This window comes from Pholcus phalangioides, unplaced genomic scaffold, assembly GCF_987345545.1.
Source record: "Pholcus phalangioides strain wild (caught in Gottingen) unplaced genomic scaffold, Ppha-v1.0 ptg000012l_1, whole genome shotgun sequence".
Classification (NCBI taxonomy): domain Eukaryota; kingdom Metazoa; phylum Arthropoda; class Arachnida; order Araneae; family Pholcidae; genus Pholcus; species Pholcus phalangioides.
This window is the reverse complement of record NW_028301605.1, coordinates 2169480-2193532: the sequence shown is the minus strand read 5'-3', so window position 1 is coordinate 2193532 and position 24053 is coordinate 2169480. Positions and strand designations below refer to the sequence as shown.

General features: G+C 40.1%; 1 protein-coding gene across 2 annotated transcripts in view; it reads left to right on the top strand.

Annotated features, from left to right (window-relative positions):
- Nucleotides 1–6: 6 nt before the first annotated feature.
- The window catches only part of LOC149079131 (uncharacterized), a 115778-nt gene continuing 91731 nt past the window's right edge, over nt 7–24053 (top strand). The window contains exons 1-2 of one of the 2 annotated variants that reach the window (XM_089240011.1): nt 7–73; nt 1876–2100. In XM_089240011.1, the coding sequence (XP_089096137.1) occupies nt 69–73; nt 1876–2100 (230 nt within the window). In that variant the 5' untranslated portion in view covers nt 7–68. Of the gene's footprint in view, nt 74–1875; nt 2101–11987; nt 12048–24053 lie in introns of those variants that run through there. The other variant, XM_089240012.1, reaches the window with a different exon arrangement.

Below are 24053 nucleotides of genomic sequence, written 5' to 3'. Positions count from 1 at the left end.
CTCTCTCTCTCTCTCCCTATGAGCAAATATCTTTTGTGCCCGATGGTGGCCCTGCTTGTGGAACCAGCATGAGGTGAGTGCTTATCATTAACCATTTGTTTTTATTCCCGTGTTGTTTATTTCGAACCGCTAAAATTTTATAGAAATGTCGTTGATTGTACGGTAAATTCTTAGTTATGTTTTTGCCATGAAAAATCAGTGGTTCTCAACGTTTTTTTTTAACTCGCGGAGAGCCCTTTTTACTCAATAAGTTGTATGATGGAACCCAATTCCGTTGGCATCTTTTTAAATTCATTTATCGGATCTACTGATTTATTTTATTGTCCTGGAGCTGCCGCGGAGCCCCCCCCCCCTCGCGGAAAAGCCCACAGACCACGGGTTGAGAACCCCTGACCTAGAGAGTTTGCAAACATTTGAGTGACGAAAACAATGTGTAAGCACGTGGCTGATTAAAAGAGTGACCCAGAGAGTGAGGAACTAGTTCGGTGAGCGACCAAAAAAGTGTGCAAGCATGTGAATAACCAAAACAGCAGCGGCTCTCAACCTTTATTGACCCTTTTTAGTGTATAATTTCTATGGCGGAGCCCCGTAGGCCTTATTTTTATTCTCTAATTTGTCTTATTTTTCTCGAACGGTCGCGGAGTCCCTGGGAAGTGTACACGAAGCACCGGTTGAGAACCGCTGCCATGAATCTTTGAGAAATAAATGCTATACAGAGTGTTTACACAAATAAAATGACACTACTTAGGCCGGTATTACACTATAAAAGTTTGATAAAAGTTCGTTTATAAAACTTGAAAAATGCAACCAATAGGCGGATCAATTAAGTTCGCTCGAATGTAACAGATGTGTTTATTGATGACATTTTTCAAGTTTTATAAAATAATTTTTATCAAAGTTTTATAGTGTAATACCAGCCTTAGACATAAGTAACGCCCATTTTCTGATGGAGATATTTTGACGAAACTTGGTATGTATGGTATATGCGGATCATGGGGGGAAAAGAAAGATTTAATAAAAATAAATAGTTCAATTTTTGACCACCAGATGAAAAAGTGGCACTTTTTATCGCAGTTATATTTTTCCCATTTTTGGTGGTAGATGCCTCAGGAATTAATTTCCGAAAGCATTTACAAATGGCTTCAAAATTATGCCAGTATGGTATACTATAGGGGTGGTCAACATAATGGTCAGCTATAGCGTCGCGGGCCGCATCAGTGGTGCAACTTCGGTGTATAATACACTCCATTATTAATTGAATTAATTAATTAGTTAGTTACTAAATTAATTTCGTCACTAGAAATAAGAAGTTTGTAAGCAGTTTGTTAATCAAGAAATCTGTTGTTGGAACCGATAGTTCAAAATGATGATCACAAACTTGACTTTTTCACGGTACTTTTACCTTGTCGCCTGGCCGCACAAAATCACTTCACGTGGGCCAGCTGTTGGCCACCCCTGGCATACTGCATATTTACTGACGAACCAAAGTTCTGATACAATGGGTCACGACCTAAACTTGATTCACAGGAACTTCCGAGATAGGTCGTACAGTGATTCTTGAGCTATGTGTCACCATTGCTGTCTTAACGCATATGGCCCACCCGGGCACCTCAAGAGAAAAGGGGCCTCACAAAAATGAGAACTGGTTGAAATTTTCGAGAAATATCCGGGTAAGGGTCTCAGAAAAATCTCTTGGCTCGGGAGCCCATGATGCTTTAAGACGGCCATGTGTGTCACTACCCAAACTTGATTCACAGGGGACTTCCGAGATGGGTCGTACAAATGCATAAACACCTGTGTAATAACTCATTGTATGTGTACAACGTTTTTGTTTCAATCAGTTCCTAACTAACTCGGTGTTTACTTTCCTAACAGCCACCTAAAGGTCGAGCTGAGGAGCCTGAAACGCAGCAGCCTGCCGAACGGATACGCTTTCGACCTGACAAAACAGTGCAATGGCTGTTGGCTCAAGTTCGGGCGCTTCACCAACAGGGGTAGGAAGTGTCCCGAGTGCAAGAGGAAAGTATGCAAGTCCTGCAGGGTCGGACTCTGCGCGGGCGACCCAACCAAGTGGATGTGCCTCGGATGCTGCAAAAATAGGTCTGTGAAATAATTTTATTTTCGAATCGTTTACATAATCGAACCTTGTTTGAAATAAATGTCCGCCATTATGAATCCACACAATGGAAAGAATGGAGAAAAAGAAAACTAGCGCTGACCATCATTTATTTTTTCACGGTCACATCTTCTCTCTCTCTCGCTGGGAATCGAAGCCGTTCGTTGGAAATCAGCAATTGCAGGCACGTCTTTCCTTGAAGTGATTAAACGGCCTCTTTTGTGTCTGTCCGTGAACGATGATTATGAATAACAAAAAAAAAAAATGTCGCGAAGACCTCTTCTTCTTCGTGGAAGACATCTTCGTTGAAGTGGTTGATCATTCACCGGATTTAGAACAGTCCTATAATTACTGTGGGGGTCATTCAAGTATTACGTCAGCATCGAGGGGGTGGGGGGAGGTTCGGATTTGCTGACTTTTGATGACAGGGGGGGGGGAGGGGGGTTTGAAGGTTGCTTACGTCATCAACCACCCCTTTTTGAAGATATGAAATATTCTAAGCTGCTGACGAAATTTTGCTGACAAGGGGGAAGTGGGTGTCAGTGTTTTGCTGACTTTTGCTGACAAGGGGTCAAAAATGGCTGAAAATCTGCTTACGTAATACTTGAATGGCCCCCTGTACATTATCACACGTAATTACAGTCACCCAGTAGATGGCGCTGCCACTGGGTTTACGGAAATTTCGCCTCCGACTTTCCGCCCCTGTCACGTTTCGTCATTCACATGCCTTGACCGAGATGAGTGATGAAGTGAATGGGTGAGGGACTAAGTAAGTGACTGTATGAGTCACCAAGTGAGAGCTGAGTGACCGTATGAGTGATTGAATAACTGTAGGCTTCTGACCAAGTGAGTGGGTGATTGACCGTATGAGTCAACAAGTGAGTGGGTGAGTGACCGTATGAGTGAATGATAGTATATGACCGTATGAGTGAATGATAGTATATGACCGTAGACCAAGTGAATGTGGTCACTCATACGGTCATCAACTTGATCATTTATTCAGTCACTCATACGGTCGCGCACTTGGTAACTCATGTGGTCACCGACTTAATCACTAATACCATTACTCATACGATCAGGCACTTGGTCCCCCTCATAGTCACTCACTTGATCATTCATATGATCATTTACTCAACCATACAGTCACTCACACTTACTCATCGATCGATCACTCACTAGGTCACTCATGCAGCCAGCGGCGAAATTTCCGGAGACGAAATGTACCGAGGGTGAAACATACCAAGGGCGAAATGTCGGAGGTGAAAATTCTTGATCCCCCTGCCACCGTGCGGTCGTGTGGGGATCCTGCTGGACTTTCGTCACGAGGATCCAGGTTCGAACCCCCACGATGGCCCAGTTAGTGGTCGACTGAAGATGGTTTCCCGTGATTCTCAACTTCGAAGAGCGAATGCGAGCCGTTCTTCCTGTTAAGAAGTCTCGCCACGGAGAGCATCAGTCCTACAACGTTACAAATATTCAATCATTTCACTTTACTCATAGCTTGGAAAGTAGATGGCAACACGAAAAAATTCTGGCGCAAAAATCACAAAATTAGATACTCACTTAGATTGTTAATCCGGGATTACACTATAAAATTTTGATAAAAGATCTTTTATAAAACTGGAAAAATTCAACCAATAAGCGCATCGGTTACATTCGCGCAAATGCAACCGGTGATCTTATTGGTTGAATTTTTCGAGTTTTATCAAAGAGCTTTTACAAAACTTTTACAGTGTAATCCCGGCCTGAGGTACACTTGCACACTTCCGGCATTCGGTAGTAAACTGTCCATGGCAATAGGAGGGAGCACAAACGGCTTAAGAAGGGGACACAAAAATTTTCTTCCAGAGAAATTTTGAGTTACCATCCTCCAAAAAGCATTAAAATTAACAGAAATTGGTTAATATAGAGTATTCAAAGTATTTAGAGTAATATAAAGAGTATTTTCTTTCGATATTTCAATTTCCCCCTCCCCCTGCAATTATTGTATTTTTTTCTCATTTTTGGTCGGCTTGGGGGGGGGCACAGGTCCCCTGAGCACCCTTCCCCCTGCGTACGCATCTGCCCTAAAGGGGGAGAGAGATTGGTTACTTTTGCAGCGTAGTGGTCTAGCGTGCTCACCCAGCATATGAGAGGACGTGGGTTCGATTCCCCGCAGACGCAGTCGAATTTTCTTTTTTCAATTCATCTTCGTATCAGTCAGTTGTTAGAACCTTCGTGTGACTATAACGGATGAGAGTGGCTACGAGGTTAGTATCATCTTCAGAACAAAGAATTGTTGTCGTAAATTGGGACGCCTACCAGCAAATAGTAATGTAAAATAGCAGTATTGTATAAAAAGGATTTACAATACTATCTTACTATCTTTCTCTTTCTTGTAAATGCTGTCTCATCCCTTTGAAGTTGCTTTTTCCGCCTTGGCTCAATGGCGTGGTCCCGGATCAGGCACGTGTCGTCACTGCTCCGATACTTTTTAACTAAAACTTCGAAATACCACCGCAGCCAATAGCTATAAATCAGTTCTGTCAGGGCAATGGCGTTAGCTGGTACCATAACACCAAACATGGCCCCCGCTCTGTCCCTTGCGGGATATAAGCGGATTACCTAGCGGCTGGGCCATGCTGGAAGAACTCTCCTGACATCCGGGCCCGGCGAACATCCCCCGACTCGCAAGCCACCGGGTCCGTCCCGCCGAGACCCCACTCCATTCCAAGCAGCCACACTCCGGGAAGCTCCTCCGATGGTCAAGAAGGAGTACAGGTGGACCGCCCGCCAGATCTCCGACCCAGCAAAAACATTCCGAGGCACTCGGCTCCCCTAGTCCACGAGAGAACACCCCCGTCCGCCACTCATCGCTCAAAGGAGCAGCAGAACGGAACCAAACGTCCGTCCCCCTCCGGCAGCCCGCGCCCGTCCATGCCAACACCGCACTCCATCCCTACCAATCCATCCGCAGATGGACCCGTGGGATCTCGGTTGCCAATCACTCGCTTCAGCTCCTTTGCCACCTGAAAGAAAACATGTATATTGGCACACGGAAGCACTGAACGGAAATGACAGCAAGTGCTTAACATCAAGTGGAAATTGTCAGGAAAGAACATGACAAACATCGCAGTTCTGTTAGCTGGTACCGACTTTGGCGCTTCATGAATCAGCCCTTATTCATGGCTCCCACATCATGGAGTAGGGCCCTAGGCTGGGATCTTTTGCGGGCCCCCGGACCAGACTTTCACGGGCCCTCTTATGATGTATTTACAGCGTGAAAAAACAAAGAATAATGAAAATCGTTCCGGGCCCCAGGGCTGGAGCCTTGCCAGCCCACCCCTTGTGGGGGCCATGCCCTTATTACAGTCCTAGATAAAAATATGGTTGTTATAGCCTGAATACGGCTACCCGGTATTAATAAGTCAGAAAAAAGTAAGCAAAACTAAAAATTCTCTGCCCATAGAAGTATGGTTGTCATACATTTAAATATTTCCCATTGAAGGTGTCCATCACGGGGGAATTCACGTCAGAAGATAAGTTATTCCATGCATTTACAACCCTGTAAGGAAAAAAAACTCTCTGCGACAGAACACAACCTGGAATTATTCCTAACTAAACGAAACTGGTCCCCCCCCCCCAAGTCAAAGCATTTAAATGACGGCGAAAACATCGATGTTGTTGTTTACCTTGATTTCCAGAAGCCATTCGATTGGGTCCAACATGGTATACTCTCGAAACGTTTACACCAGACAGGGATTGGGGGAAGGGGCAACTTGGTGAATTGGATAGAATCGCGTTTGACAGATTGTTCACAACGGGTTATGGTGAACGGAGAATTTTCTGATTGAACAGGTGTGAAAAGTGGAGTCCCTGACGGAAGTGTCCTTGGGCTCACACTTTTCTCACTTTTTATCGATAAACTCGATCAGGGTATCGACGGGATAGAAAATAAACTCGCGGGTGACGTGAAGAGATAATGGAGATAGAAGGGAATCTAAGATATATAGGAAGATGCTTCAGATGAACTTGAATATGATTGCAGCATGGGCTAATTAATTAATGGAATATGACCTCCAGTGTTGATGAGTGCATGGTAGCTCACTTTAGTTCAAACAACCCACGTTTCGTTTACGAGTCGAATGGTATTACTATTCTAATAGAATGCTCAGTTTCATTCTCAACAAGATCTCTTCTGCTGAAGTCATTCTTTCGCTTTTCCGAGGCTTAGCTTATCTTAGACCATACCTACACAGTGACATAGACTTGGTGTGGAGGAGGGTTTACAAAGAAAAGCTAAGCCTGCTTTTGTTTGTACACAAGATTTGATCTATGAAGAGACACTTTATATCTTGAATATGATTAAATTGGACGAACGCAAATGTCGGGGGATATGATCGAAGTGTTTAAAATTTTCAACAGGATGGATAGGATGGACCATGAGTTATTAATACATCGTCAATCAACTACTTCGACAAAAGAACACTAGTATCGTTCAATAACGGACAACTCAAGGCAGGGTCGTTTTAAGAGCATCATGGGCCCCCCCCCCGGGCCAAATGATTTTTCTTAGGCCCTACCAGGCAAATTCTCGAAAATCTCAACCAGATCTCATTTTTGTAAGGCCCCCCGGCCGTGCCCGGGTGGGCCCATGCCTTAAGACGGCACTGACTCCAGGTTGTGGTGTCGCAGGGAATTTTTCTCCAATAGGGTTGTTAATAAATGGAATAGTTTACCTCCGGGGGGGAGGGGGGGGGCTCGTGAATTCTAACACAATTGATACGTTTAAAAAGAAGTACGATACATAGTGGGATAAATCGAGCAGCTATATCCATATTTAGATTAAGCCAACCATAATTTTTTTCATGGGCAGTGTATTATGTTATTAATTATTTTCGAGAGATATGCTCTTATATTGGGTTGCTGTATTTTAGTTATACATATTTGGCATCTATATTTGTTATGGGCATTTTTTTTCAGCCACCTCGTTGGGCAATTTGCCGGTTGTGGCCTTTTTGTTTGAATTTGTGCAAGGTGGGCAAAAGTCCGTAGAAACTTTAAAAATGAATAAAAACCGGAAAAAAAACCTAAATAAAAAACGGTTTGCAGGGTTAGCATCGCTAGGGCACGGGAATTTTTTCAAGACAGGAAAAAAATAACAAAAATACAGCCGATATGCGGCGCTGACGTACACAAGTCAAAGAAAAGAAGGGCAAACGACGAACAGAATGTTTCCAAATCGTTTATTACAGCAGTATGTGCTCACCACCACCACGGGATAACACATTGCAAGCGAGTCGCAAATCCACCAGCAGGTCCACATACATGGTTAACAACGGTGGATTGATTGTGGATTAGGAGCGCAAGTTCTTATAACCGTCTCATTTGCATATTTCCACCGAAGTCGCTCGTACCAGCGCCACCTATCGGCTGTTTTTAAGTTATTTGTTTTCCTATCTTAAAACAATTTCCGTGACCTAGCGATGCTAACACTGGAAACCGTTAAGTTTTTTTTGGACAAAATACAAAAGAAAGACAGATGACAAAACAAAAATACTCAATAAATAAACAAAACTAAACAAAAATGGACATATACATAACAACCACTTTGTGACCTTCAAGGGACTACTACTACTTTACCGTACACGCCCCTCGTACACATTCCTCTTCGGTATTTCTAACGAATCGACACATGTCGGAATATGTGTTCTGAGTGAAAGTGTATCCCTAACGTATGTATGTTGTAGAGTTGCGCTTGTTTTGTGTTCATGCTGCCATCTGTCTTTCATTTTCTGAAGTAAAGATGGAAATGCTAGAATTTTTTTTTAATGTAATGTCAGTATCGTTTCTGAACATTGTTCAGCGGTTGTCAAAAAATCGAATAGAATGCTTGGTCTCATTTTCAAAAAGGTCTCTTCGCGTTCTCCTAAAGTCATTCTTCCTCTTTTTCGAGGCTTAGTTCGTCCTGGACTGGAGTATGCTGTAAGGTTTTGGAGACCATACCTACAGAGGGACATAGACTTGGTTGAAGGGGTGCAGAGAAGAGCTACGCGTGTCCTTATTGGCACACAGGGCTTGAGTTATGAAGAAAGACTTCATTTTTTGAATATGTTTACATTGGATGAACGCAGGTGTCGAGGAGATATGATCGAAGTGTTCAAAATTTTCAATGGGATGGATAGGATGGACCATGAACTTTTAGTACACCGCCAATCGACTGCTTTTACAAGGGGACACCAGTATCGATTGGTGAGGGACAATGCAAGGTTATGGTGTCGCAGGGAATTTTTCTCCAATAGGGTTGTTAATAAATGGAATAGCTTACCCCCGGAGGTAGTAAATTGTAACACAATTGACACGTTTAAAAAGAAATACGATAAACATGTTGGGGTAAATCGAGAAGCTATCCATTCTTAGAATAAGACAACCATAAGTAATCTTTATGGGCATCGTATAATATTTTATCATGTGTATATATTGTTTGTAATTTGTGTTAATTGCATTTTTAATTGGGTTGCTGTATTTTTGAAACATATGACAACCATATTTTTATGGGCATCTTTTTATCAGCCACCTCGTTGGGCATTTTGCCTGTTGTGGCGTTGTATTTGTATTTGTATTTGTATATCGTGTTGTGGGTCTGCCTGCTCTCTGCAGAGAGAGGCTTTTTCAAATGGGAGACTGGCTCGCGCGCTCGCGCATTAGTGCATCGAAGCTGGAAAACCGCAGAAAAACCAGCTTCAGCCAATCACCATTGTGCCGTCAACGGGGTTCGAACCTGGATCCTCAGGATGAGAGTCCAGCCACGATGCCCCTTCAAGGGACTACTTGTCCTTCCAGAAGGTCAAAAATAATTTATAATATTAAATTTCTATTAATGCCAAAGCAGCCGTCATGCTATACTATTATCATGTACTGTATTGATTTGCACGCGTGTACAAGCACAGTAATTTAATATTTTTATATGTCTCTCTCGCCCAAAAACCTATCATAAAAATTGAAAATTAAAATAATTATATATTCGGTTCTAAGTATAATCTCTTCAAACTCTGATGATTAGTGATCTCTGATCACACAAATTTCTGAAAATAATACACATTTTTGTGAAAAAAAATATCACTATCTTCAAAAATGAAACATGCGCATCATAAAAGAGAAAAAAAAAAATTTAAATGCAAAATATATTTATTGTATTAGTGCGTAGTCTCCCAAACTTTTTGTTCCATCGCCCCCTCCATCAGAAATTTTTTCCTCTCATCGCCCCCAACTCAAGTAAACCCATAGGATCCAATGTTAAATCAGTAGGTTCTATCGCCCCCTTGGACCATTCCATCGCCCACTTTGGGAAACACTGTATTAGTGTATCGAAACAATACTCTTCGCGAAACAAAAAATATCGTAATTTAATCTCGTATTAGTATGAATAGTAGCTTGATATTGATTCAATATTTCTGGAGCAGTGTAACTAAAACACTTTTTATGAATAATGTTTTATTCGTTTTTAGTACTTGATATTCAATTCTTAATCTAGTTGATGACCTATTTCGATTCTTTAGCAACCATTCTTCATTTGTTATTACAAATCTCGTTATTGTATATATAGTTTTGTCTTAGAGATAAAGCGTGGCGCTCAGTTTTGTTTTGATTAGTTGGGTTATTTTTTATTGCTGATCTGATTACAATATGTATTATATAATTATATAATATATATTATCTAATTTATTTATGTTAATATAGTATGCACTCCCCCCCCCCCCCAAGCATAGATTCCATGTTACAATTGAGTATATCCATGTACTGGGCTTTTCACGAATAAACCCCCTAACTTTGAAAATGAATAACTCGGAAACGGATAGATAGAAATAGCATGAAACCAGTGGTATGTTTATTAAAAGAACCGTAAGAATCTGATTCAGAAACCTCCAAATTTAATTACAAATTGTGCCGATAGATAGTGCCGCAGGCGGCATTACCGTAACTATATAGCATCCGTATTCACCCGACCTCACACCCTGCGACTACTTTCTGTGGGGCACACTAAAAGACATTGTTTACCGCAACAATCCTTTCACACTCGACGAGCTGGAGGAGACTATTTGTCAAGCTTGTGTGTCGATTTCTGGTGACCACAGAGAGTCACTGACAATTTCATTCTTCGTTTGTGACATGTGTGTTGTGTGAAAGCTGCACATTTTGAATAGCTTTTGATGTAAATGCAACGAGGGCTGCTTGCATTACCCGCTATGTATAGCTTACTTATGGTAATGCCGAATGCGGTGCCGTCTATCGGCGTAATTTGTAACCAGAGTTTAGAGGTTTCTGTATCAGATTCTTGCGGTTTTTTTAATATACATACTACTGGTTTCATTCTTGTATCTATCACCGTTTGCGAGTTATTTATTTTCAAAGTTAGGGGGTCCTTCGTGAAAAACACCCGGTATAAAATATATCATTAAAAAAAATCTTCATCTATTGTATTTTTGAGTCTGTATAAAACTGCTGCAAATTCCATTCAAGGTCGTCCTGTATTATTATGCCCAGATAGTTATAGTCGAAAACTCTGTTTACTTCTTGGCAGTTACAGTGTGATATGCTCTGACTAGGGGAATGAATTTTTATATGTATAATATCAAAATTATTTATGTTCCTTGCCCTTTAAACAAATATATTTAGTTTTCTGAATATTTATTTGCAGTTTGTTTTTACCTAGCCAAATGTTTATTATGAAAAGGTCTTCTCTTCTACTTTTTTTAAATAAACTTTCCATTTCCATTTCTTCTACATACAGAACTGTATCGTCAGCAGAAGATATTAAGTTTCCATTTAGTTTAAGTTTCCAAAATTCGTTTATGTATATGAGGAAAAGTACAGGTCCTAGAACTGATCCCTGTGGTACACACTTTTTTACTTCCAAAAATGTACTAATTTTTTCATTTATTTTAACTGCTTGTTGTCTATTATAATAATATGCTTCAAACCATTTCAATAGATTGCCCCGCATGCCAGCGGAGTACAGTTTCTCAGTTAAGATATTTAGTAATCAAAAGCTCTTTTTAGATCTAAGATTACGGTTAGGACAGGGTTACCAGATTTATCGCCGATTCATTAAATATAGATAATCCAAATTTTTTGATAAAAGCTTGCACATGAAGCGGTTAATGTCGCCAAGACCCTGATATCATAGCAAAACCGTCGCCAAACACAGAGATCCAAAAATATGTATCGTTCAATCAATGGCTGCTCGCTGCTCTAACTATTTAAGCTGCATTCTCGCCATCTGCAGAGGATCGTTGACAGCGAAAGGGTTAATAACACTTTCCAAGACTCCACATATACGATATTAAAAAAAGAAAAAAGAAACTGAAGATGGCAACGAATCAATTATCGATCCCCTTCCGTGTGATCAATCAGAAATTTTTCCCCCTCGAAAAAAATCCATCAACAGCTTCATGCAAGCTTGAACCGAAAGATTACATACGCGTTAATGGCATCCAGTATGGCGTTAATGTCTTCACGCATTTTCCGTTCACACTTCCTACTACCTTTTTTTCCAATAAATTCACACCAAAAAAGGGTCAAAATTGAATCGAAATTGCCAAGAATAAAATATGAAATCACGTGATGCTCCTCCATTAAGTGAATAACAAAGAAAAACGAGATGGCGTCACTCCCGCGCGTGCAGTGAAGCAGAATGAAAGAATATATCATCACTCATTCTTTTCTACTTCTCGATAGCACCATTGATAGATGGGGAGCCCCCCGTTGCCAAACCCGTTCCAAGAAATAATATCTTCATTAAAAGAGGGGTCTCGTTTCGTGTAAGCCTTTTTTTTATAACGGCAAAAAGCTGTGGTCAATGCGTGTCACATACGCCATTGCCGGTGTGGGTCAAGGACTGAAAGTAGTCCATTAGGATTCATATCGGATTATTGAGGATTACTGTCAACAGGTAGGATTTTCTAATTTATATTTATAATCTGTCCGTGGTACCCCCATATTTTAAGTGGGACCCTATGCTAATATTTTTGATTTTTAGTGGGCCCCGATATTGATATTTTAGTAAAAGTTTATAATTACAATTCAGTTAAAACCCTGAGGTTTGATGGGTTTGATGGTGGTGGGGGAGGGCATGAAGTAATGTGAGGCTGTTCAACTTTAAGACAGTGCGGGCCACTTTATTGATTTGGAAGCATGTCGCGGGCCACTTAATTGAGTCATTCAGAACACCGGGTCAGATATGTGATCTGGAACTGTGACACGGGTCATTCAAGTGCTTTCGAACTGTGCCGCGATTGATTAACTCAAGTAATCTAGGAATGTGCTTCAGGTCACTTAAAAGATCTGGAAATGTGCCGCGCTATATTTAATCAAGTCAGGAATTTCCAACGCATGGCCCGCCGATCAGTTTCAAAAAATGATTGAAATGTTTTCAATCATTTCAATCTATTCAAAAATGGAAGAAAATTCCAGAACTAATAAAAGATATAATTCCAACATAAATGAAAGAAATAATTCCAGAATGAAATAATTTAAAGTATGAGTTAGTGGCCCGCGGGGTTCGTGGGCAATTTTAATTTCGCCCGCGTTGTCTGAAAGGTGAAAGACCCCCCCCCCCAGACTAAAATAACACCAGCAGTTATTTAGGGGTTTTTAAATGTGCCACAGGTCACTTAAAAGATCTTGAAATGTGCCGCTGCATACTTAAGTGATCTAAAACAGGACCAGCGGCCATTTAAGCGATATGCATATTCGTCGTCAAGGAAAAACCATTTTCGAAGTTGTGCGGCAAAACATAAAAACATATTAACTGGTATCATGTTACGCACCGCGTTGAAACCAACAATTAATTTTACTTGAGGAATTATAACAAATAGTTTAGCTTTTTTTTATTCGATAGATGGAGATGGCCGCGAGTATTCCAGTGCGAAATCTTTTTCTCTTGTGCATAATAATAGAGAGCAGATTATTGTTACGCTAGAAACACTGCTACTTCACCAAACACCAACTCTGGCCATATCGCTATATTGCAATTTGCTGCCATTAGTGAGATGGGTTGGAAGTGAAAGCGCTGTCTATCGGTGGTCGCCTCGAGTTCGTTAGGGAAAATATCTTACCTATATCCTCCCTTGGGTTCGGACCCGGGACCCTGACAACAACCTTCACGATGGTAGACGAACATCTTACCACCATGCCACTCGGGCACTGGAAACGCTGCTGTCACGTAGAAGAAATAAATAAAAAATTACACATCCTAGAGGGTTGTCTGCAGCAAAATATCCTATACTAGTGTTCTTCAAACGCGGCCGGTCCGCAAAACATTTCGACTAATCTATATAGTCGTTACATACATAATTATAGATTTATTTTAAATATTGTACCGTCTCCACATATTGGTTTTTCTTTCTGTCTTAGCCGGCTTCAGACATGCGAATGTTTTATGTTTATTTTATGCCTGTCCGTAAATTATTTCTCCAGTTTCTTTATTTTTTGACGGTCCGCAAATTATTTCTCACTGATCATGATAATTTTTGTCGCACCACGGTCATTTTCTGCACACGAGGGCTAATTAGACAGGGACCTATAATTTATTGCCGATTCCGAACGGCAGGCTTGTTTTTTTATACTCATCGACGGGTTAGCACACCAACCCCTCGATAGGGGACTCCCTGCGGTAGCAACTTTTTCCTGCTGTCATGTCGCCTTTTTTTTGTAGTACCCCTGTGTCAGGAAATTTTTCTGACAAGGACGAACAGGGTATCGAATTCACGACACCTCTAAACATCCTTTAGTGCTTTCTGTAATTTCCAAAATTGTGTGCAGCAAACACAAAAGTATAGTAACTGTTATTATATAGTGCGTAGAATTTACGCTGGTATGCAGCATAAAAACAAACAATACATGATATCGTAAAATATATTTTTTGATTTTCTTACTGCAGGCCGGTTCAAAACTGACAACAAATTTTATTTTGCAAGAGGAATTATAAAAAAATAGCTTTATTTTTATTCGATAGGTGGCAGCAAGTGTCCCTATGAAAAGTTGTTTTCTCATGTATTTATAAAAGTGTATCATTGCTACGCCAAAATCCCTGCAGGTATCTACAAATCCTATCATCGCGCAAGAAATTTACACCAGTTTGAAGCATGAAAATAAATTATGTATGATATCATACTATAGGCCAACAACCAATTTTACTGGAGGAATTTCAACAAATAGTTTTATTTTTATTCGATAGGTGGCAGCAGGGGGTCTCAGTGAAAAGTTGTTTTTGTTCACATTGAAAAAGAGTATATTATGTTACAGTAGAACTGTTACTGTCATCTACAAAAAATAAAAAAAATACACATCGTAGTGCATTGACTGTCTGCCGCAAAATATTATTTTGCTCGTTGGTACAAATTTCAACTAAATTTGGCACACCAAAAAATTAATTGCTGAAATTCTGCGGCAAACCTGAAACATCGAGCACAATTAAAAAGCGATACAAATATTCAATCATTAAATTTCACTCGCGGTAAAAAAAAAATTGATTGCAGATGGCAGCACTATAACACACGATCTTCCCATTAAAAGTCTCGCTGCAGAGAGCAACAGCCCTACACACACAACGGCATAATTATTCATTCATTACACTTCAATCACTATGAGTTGAGAAAAAACTCATAGCTTAAAAAAATTGATTGCAGATGGCAGCACTACACATAACAAGCTTTACACAGAAACAAACTTCACTGAAGGTTCGCTATACGTATACATACACACACACACACACATTCCAACATGTACCAATATGGAATATGAGGAATATGGACGAGGTGCATGTCTGATTTAGTAGTAGTAGCACTGTAACACAGAAACATGGGCGGAGATACGGGGGGGGGCGATGACCCCCCAGCGTCAAAGGTGGAGTCGACTGATCTAATGCATATATGTATGTATGAATTGACATCATCATCGTGCCCCCCCCCCCAGACTTCCAAGTCTATCTCCGCTTATATATATATGCCCAGAAACAAACCTTGTCAGGTTCACAACGCATACGCGCATATTTTTGAGCATGGGTCCCGTCAAATCTCTTCTTTGAGACAGAGCGGTGGGCCTTGATCTGGTTAGGAAGAGGAGGTATCATCACGCATTAAATAATTCACACCTCAGTACAACATAAAAATAAATAATTCTTGGTATTATACCATATATTATTAATTTTCACGCTATACACCCATTTAAAACCAAAAACCAATTTTACTTGAAGAATAATAAATAGTTTCGTTTCTATTCGATAGATGGCAACAAGTGTCCCAGCGTGAAAGCTTTTTCTCTTGTGTATAATAATAGAGCATATTATTGTTACATCAGAACCCTACCTTTCCTTTTGTTTCAAACCGAACACGAACCATTCTCTATCGGCTTTAGCCAAGTTCAGTCATTACTCCTGTTAAGGGGCGGGTTAAAAATACAAAAAAGAATGCAAAAGTACAGAAACAATAAAGAAATGCGAAAATACAAAAACAATGCAAAAATACAAAAACAATGCAAAAATACAAAAACAATGCAAAAATACAAAAACATGATAAATGGATTACATGCTTGAAACATCTGGCCTAAGATGTTTAAGCGTAGAGAAAACACAAAACAGGGGGAGAAAGTAATTTCAGAAATGAAAAAACGCAGTATCCGCTATTATGGCGCATAGAATTTACACCAGTATGCAGCATGAAAACTAACAATATATATACAGTAGTATTATCTACCTATATACTGTATATGAAACTGATTTTCTCTGTGTGTGTTCTCTATACAAATCCACAATTTTAGATCGATCGTCGCCAAATTTTGCGTATATACCAAATGGGACCCGACTTGAACGATAGTCTACTTTAAAATTTCGTCAGAGCAGGGCAAATGGCCCAAATGGGCAAAAAGCTGTCGGGCAACAATGGTTTTAGGGCCTTACCAATCACTTTCCGAACGTTTACTTTGGTTACCGTTGTTTCCCTAGCAATGCGTTTCAGACGTGTGTATGCCTTTACAATGGTTTGAGACTTCTTTAACGCTGCCAGTTTACGTACAATAGTTTGCCACTTTTTTCAATCCTCCCAGTAATGAGAGCTTTTTGAATAGACACCATCATCAGCATTGCTTTGAGGGTCAGGAAAGGGGTGATCCCCAAAGAAATCAGTGTTAAAATTGCCGATTTTACTGTAGAAATGCTGAAATTTGGTGGGGTTTTCTGTCACATCAGTAATTTTAAAAATTGAATTGAATTCTCGATTTTTGAAATATTGAGTTCGCTTAGAGATATACGAAGCCCAGGAGATTAAATATGAAGTAATTAGCCAAACCTATACTTTTGAGTTGGATATCCATGTGGAATAACATTGATTTTAACTTCTTATTTATATCCTCTCAATTGCATCAATTCATATAGTTTAGGATGTTTTAAAATTAGTTATGGGCCCCGTAAAAAGCACATCGAAAAATTCCACAGCTTTAATTAAGCATTTTTTGAAGCAGAAACAGGCAGATGGATAAGTTCAAGGGGGGAATCGAAATACCTAGCGCCCGTTAAAAAAAGGGGAGAATATATTCGTTTCTATGTTTCTTTAAATCTAGATTTGTTTATTTCATGAGTCGCGCAGGAAGTCGCCATATTGGTTAACTTACACATGGTTTGTATGTCCCTCAAAGAAAAAAGGGGGAAATCACGTGATCAAAAAAAAGCCTCATTGAAAAAAACCCGGGCAGTGCCGGGTATTATAGCTACTGTTTCTCCCCAGCGCGACCCAACCCGCAAGGGTAAAAGGCCTGGGCCGTGACTGGTTTGTCGGGTATTATAGCTAGTACCCACATATTGCTCATTTCATGATGCACATCGGTTTAAAACCGACAACTAATTTTATTTGAGGAGTTATACCTGATATATAGTTAGTACTGAGCAGGATGGTGGCGTCCGATTTACGAAGTTCACCTGCATACCCTTAGGGGTAGGACAGGAGTGCATCGCTGAGATACCTGATATAGTTTTGTTTTTATTCTGCAGATACTATCTACAGGGGCCCCAGCGCGAAGCTTTTTTTCTCTTGTGTAAAAAACATAATATTGTTACACTATAGAACGAACTTCTGTTGTCATACAGAAGAAATGTAGAAAAACTGCTCATCGTAGAGTGGTTGTCTACCGCATAATATGCTAGTGTGTGTGTGCGCGCCCGCCCGTTTGTTAAAGTTAAAATCTCTAGAAAAAGTAATTGATGAAATTCTGCAGAAAACTTGAAAACATAGTAACCGGTACTATGGAGCATAAAATTTACACCCATGCGCAGTATAAAAATAGTTTTTTTTCGATGTCATACTATGGTACGACACTCTTTGTGCTGCATACCGATTTAACTTGAAAATCAATTTTATTTAAGTATTTAAGACAGATAGTTTTGATTTCATCTAACAGGTGGCAGCAGAATTCTTAGTTGAAAACTGGGATTTTCCCATTAGTTGAATTCATTTTCCACTTAAGACTTGGCACATTAGGCATTTTTCGACTCGTGGGCATGGAATTCGGCTATGAATCCTCAATTCACCATCGCTCCTTAATTAATCATGTTCGATATTCAAACATTAACATTTCAGTGACCTCAAAATCATGCATAACTAATTAAATACACGCAAAAAGATTCTCCAACATGGGCCTACACACGCCTTAAAAGACAGCTTTTTTTTCTGTGTCACAAACGATGGGCCCTTGGCCAAGTTTCTTCAAATGTCCCAAATCATTGTTTAGTCAATAATGTCTTACCCATTTGGAAGTTACGTCACGTATTCTCGACATAATGTGCCAGCGTCCAACAAGCCCTTTGTGTTCCAGCGGCGTGCGTAACAGTTTCCGACAACAAACATTATAGGTGGCGATGGCATCTTAACCATGCATCGTCATCGTTAGCGTGGGACATGCTTGGTTTAATTTGGGGTGGGCCTAACTTGTATAATAATAATAACGGTCTCTATTCTTTGCTTATCCAAGAATCTCTTTTAATGGATGATTTGAAGGTCGCTTGAAGGGCGTGGGACGATGACTCTGTTTCGTTCTGCCTTCTGATGGTGCCGTAATCATGATCGGGTTAACGCGTGACATGGCTTCACACACTCGCCAGACAAAGCACGTTTGATGAGCAGGACATGCGGTCTTGATAGCACCATGGGCGTCCGGGCAAAAGCGATTCTCTAGGGTCAGACACAGATTTTGTCGCCCCCTCTCCCATCCCATCCTAGTCTAGTTTTCTTGACTGCTCATTCTTCGAATTCATCGTTCTGTGTTATATAACTCACTTGCCCCCACCCCTATAAATGCGCCTGTGTATCAGAGTCGCTTTTTTTTGGCCACTCCCATGCCCACACACCCTTTCTGTCACTCTTATGGTCATGCAATCTAGATCACTCTTATGGTCATGCAATCTAGATCACTCTTTTGGTCATTCATATGCCTGCACGTACTCTAGATCATACTTTAGGTCAGTTTCATGCTCACACACTATGAAAATAAATAGCCGAAGGTAATTTTTTTACTCCCATGCTCGAACTCTCTCTAGGTCACTCTTTTTCATAATGTAGATAATCCACTAAAACGGGATTTGTTAAAATTCATTCCCAGGGGGGTCATGAGGGGGTTCAAATATTATATGGGGGGAATCATTGAGTAGTTTTTTCAGATTAGGATCAGGTCCTGATTTAGATCAGGTCCTGATTTAGATCAGGACCAAATCCACGTTAGCGAAGCCGCGGTGACAGCTAGTCATCAAATATTTGAGATTATACTTATTCTACATACTTTTTCTTTTTTTTTAGTATGACAATAATATGTAAGGTAACTAATATGACTCACTAAAGCAAACAAAACACCTTATGCCCCTCATACGTGTAATGCATGAAGCAGAACTTCCGTTAATGGTCAGTTATGCCCCCCCCCCAATATGGAATAGTTAACTGGGGAATCGCGTATCGCTGTTACTTATCCCACTTTTTTTTTCAGGATTTCCGAGCAGAAAACCTGTTCTGGATAAAAAACACGTGGTTCTCCATGGGCTTCTTAGCCAAACACGGATCCTACTGACAAAAGGATCAAAAAGCGCCCAGTTCACGCCAAAAATCCAGTTTAAAAGCATTTCTTAAAAAAACAATATTGGATATCTACAGAAAAAAATCTCGTTAATCCTAATTCAGAGCTACCCTTTCAAGCGTGTGGGACAGGTGCAGTCGCACCGGTGACCAGCATTTACGGTAAAAATATATATATATATATATTACGAATTTTTTTTAGCAAGGGCAGCCCATTCGGGCTGGGCAGTGATGAGAAAAATTAAAGGTGCAGTACGCACTGAGGGAATGTTCCTACGTCAGTAAGTTTGTGCTCGTCAATTTACGTTAACCACTCTATGATCAAGGACGTAATATTGCGTCCAAACGCCAGTGGGATAAATTCAAATAAGTTCACTCTGTTTTCTTTCCCCTCAACTTGCCATCGCTAGGCTTTGATTTAACCGTACAATCTTTTCTTCTTTTGTTTTTTCCCCCATTTATGTATCTTAGGAGAATGAAAGAAAGAACAGAGGTAGGGTTAGGGTGAAAAGGGGCCATTCAAGTATTACGTAAGCAGATTTTCAGCCATTATAAACCCCCCCTCCCCCCGTGTCAGCAAAACATTGACCCCCTCCCCCGTCAGCAGCTTAGAATATTTCATATCTTCAAAAAGGGTTGGTTGATGACGTAAGCAACCCCCACCCCTCCTCCTCCCCGATACTGACGTAATACTTGAATGACCCAAAATCCAGCAACGGTAGAGTGCAGCAGGTCCACATACACGGTTTACTACGGTGAACTGAGTGCGCATAAAGGTCTGGACGCACATATCCGCACCGTGCCCGACACGTGCGTCGGCCGAGTGTAGGTCATCACACGGTCAAAGAATAATTCTTTGCTAAGCAATGCAGCCGTTCACACACATCCGCACCGTAGCCGAGCACCGTCACCGCACCGCGTCCGCACCGTCACCAACTAGTTTATTTTATATTTTTACGGTGACGGTGCGGTCTCGGGGGAGAGAGAGAGAGCGCAGATTTTTTTTTATAAAAGAGGAGAGAGCTCATTTATTTTATGTCGCTTCTCAATTTTCATCAAATGCTGAATTATTAATTCCATTTATTTCTTGATTTTAATCAATTTCTGCATTATTACTTTTATTAATTATGAATTTTCAATAGTTCTGGAATTATTTCTTCCGTTAATTCTAAATTTTAATCTATTCCGAAATTATTTCTTTCATTAATTCTGAATTTTCATTGGTACTGAAATAATTTCTTTCAATTATTTTTAATCCATCGATTCTAAAGTTTTCCTTAATTTTTGTGTTTAATTCACATTTGTGTAGTTATTATTATTTTTTTGTATGGGGGTATTTCTTAGCGTTCGTGTATATTCAGTATGCCGATTCCCTCTTCCCACAAAATATATGAAATCTTGTTAAAGAGAGGGGGTGTCCTAAACATTTTTCGTTCCCCGAAATTGTTTAGACGCACCTGGCCTCGCTTCTGTGGTACTAGCGTAATATGTAGAAAACATATAGATAAACATTTTCACAACTTTGATGGAAAAACAAAGTTTAAAATTATGTTTCACATAGCATATAACGAAATTTTGCCGGGGAGATTTTTGTTAAAATAATAATGTAAACTTGGAAAACTAACTGGGTTTAATTTCCGATGCTCTATAAATAAATCATTGTTTTGGTTTTAACATAAATTATATATATAAATAGAAAACGGTTCGAAAATTTTTGGGGTTTTTCTTATGGGAAAATATAGGAGACATTTTAAATTTGGTACTCACATCAGATGCAACATGTTAAGCCATAAATGCTTAACCTATGTCCTGTGCTCCAAATGCGGCCCTCGGAAGCATTTGATGTGGCCCGTGACAACAAAAAACAAAACAAGGCTCTCGAGTGGTCTCAAGCACATTTCAAAATCACTTGAGCGACTAATGGCACACCTCCAGTTCACTTAAGTGGATCGTGATACATTTGCAGATTATCCTATTTGAGTGGTTAGTGGCACATTTCCATATCTCTCGAGTGGCCCGCAGCACGCTTGCAGATCACTTAAGTGGCACGTGCCACTTCTTTTTAGATAATTTTGGAAGATCGAGACTCATTTCTGGATAACTTAAGAAGCTCGCGAAATATTTCAAAACAATGAAGTGGCCCACACCTTCCAAAAAGTCGAGCACCTTTGTGCTAAATATCTGACAAAGGTGTTTCAGCGACTGGGACTTTGGCAATGAGTGCTTTCAATTACTATCGAATACTGGTGAGGCTTTATCATTGAATCAAGCCGCAGCAGACTAAACATCCCAATTGTTATTGATTTTAATATCCATTTGCGATCTGCAGAGGAGCCAATTTTCAGTTTAGAAGATTCCACGAACACACACACACACACACACACACACACACACAGAGTAAAAGATATGCTCGCTCTTTCGTACAATATGCTCCTACTGAGCTGAGATGCACTTCTCCGAGGTGTTATCGGAATTTGACACCACCTGCCCCTACAGATGATTATATTTATGATGGCCGTTGACTCTGAATAAAAAAAAACCGAGTGTGTAGGTGAGGAAGAGAGTACCCCTCTCCCCCACACATTGTTTTAATTTCTATATGACTTTTTTTTCTCTCTCCCCTTTTATCACTCCGTAAATAATCTCCTCTCTCCAAACTATAAACAAGAATGTATGCAGTCAAACTAAGCAAATGGCCGTCTTTTTATTTTCAGCTGCATTAAATAGATCCTATCCTTTTTTGCGGGTTTGTCACATACAAAAAATCTATCGGAGATCAATCCAAAATAAAAAATTTATATACATGTATAGATTATTTACAGAAATGTTTAGAACAATTAATTATTGTTAATTTACGCTAGGGTTATTATATCCAAACCACTCTTGTTAATTAATTTACTGAACATTTTGATTACACCGAACCGGCTGCGTTAAAGACTTGAAGCAATCGACACAGCTTCGTAGTCAGCATACGGCAGCGACACGGACAACACACGGAAAGGTGTGGTCTGAAGAGGAACGAGCCGAGCCACGGCCAACTGACGCCCGAGCTGCGGTCCTGGCACGGTGCGGATATGTGTGTCCAGACCTTGAAGGTTTGGACACACATATCCGCACCGTGCCTGACACGTGCGTCGGCCGAGTGTAGGTCATCACACGGTCAAAGAATAATTCTTTGCTAAGCAATGCAGCCGTTCACACACATCCGCACCGTAGCCGAGCACCGTCACCGCACCGCGTCCGCACCGTCACCAACTAGTTTATTTTATATTTTTACGGTGACGGTGCGGTCTCGGGAGAGAGAGAGAGCGCAGATTTTTTTTATAAAAGAGGAGAGCGCTCATTTATTTTATGTCGCTTCTCAATTTTCATCAATTGCTGAATTATTAATTCCATTTATTTCTTGATTTTAATCAATTTCTGCATTATTACTTTTATTAATTATGAATTTTCAATAGTTCTGGAATTATTTCTTCCGTTAATTCTAAATTTTAATCCATTCCGAAATTATTTCTTTCATTAATTCTGAATTTTCATTGGTACTGAAATAATTTCTTTCAATTATTTTTAATCCATCGATTCTAAAGTTTTCCTTAATTTTTGTGTTAATTCACATTTCTGTAGTTATTATTATTTTTTGTATGGGGGTATTTCTTAGCGTTCGTGTATATTCAGTATGCCGATTACCTCTTCCCACAAAATATATGAAATCTTGTTAAAGAGAGGGGGTGTCCTAAACATTTTTCGTTCCCCGAAATTGTTTAGACGCACCTGGCCTCGCTTCTGTGGTACTAGCGTAATATGTAGAAAACATATAGATAAAGAGATGGAGGTGTCCAGACAAAGGTCTGGACACAACCGCACCGTGCCAGGACCGCAGCTCGGGCGTCAGTTGGCCGTGGCTCGGCTCGTTCCTCTTCAGACCACACCTTTCCGTGTGTTGCCCGTGTCGCTGCCGTATGCTGACTACGAAGCTGTGTCGATTGCTTCAAGTCTTTAACGCAGACGGTTTGGTGTAATCAAAATGTTCAGTAAATTAATTAACAAGAGTGATTTGGGTATAATAACCCTAGCGTAAATTAACAATAATCAATTGTTCTAAACATTTCTGTAAATAATCTACACATGTATTTAAATTTTTTATTTTGGATTGATCTCCGATAGATTTTTTGTATGTGACAAACCCGCAAAAAAAGGATAGGATCTATTTAATGCAGCTGAAAATAAAAAGACGGCCATTTGCTTAGTTTGACTGCATACATTCTTGTTTATAGTTTGGAGAGAGGAGATTATTTACGGAGTGATAAAAGGGGAGAGAGAAAAAAAAGTCATGTAGAAATTAAAACAATCTGTGGGGGAGAGGGGTACTCTCTCTTCCTCACCTACACACTCGTTTTTTTTTCATTCAGAGTCAACGGCCATCATAAATATAATCATCTGTAGGGGCAGGTGGTGTCAAATTCCGATGACACCTCGGAGAAGTGTATCTCAGCTCAGTAGGAGCATATTGTACGAAAGAGCGAGCATATCTTTTACTCTGTGTGTGTGTGTGTGTTCGCGGAATCTTCTAAACTGAAAATTGGCTCCTCTGCAGATGGCAAATGGATATTAAAATCAATAACGATTGGGGTGTTTAGTTTGCCGGGGCTTGATTCAATGATAAAGCCTCACCAATATTCGATAGTAATTTAAAGCACTCATTGCCAAAGTCCCAGTCGCTGAAACACCTTTGTCAGATATTTAGCACAAAGGTGCTCGACTTTTTGAAAGGTGTGGGCCACTTCATTGTTTTGAAATATTTCGCGGGCTTCTTAAGTTATCCAGAAATGAATGAGTCTCGATCCTCC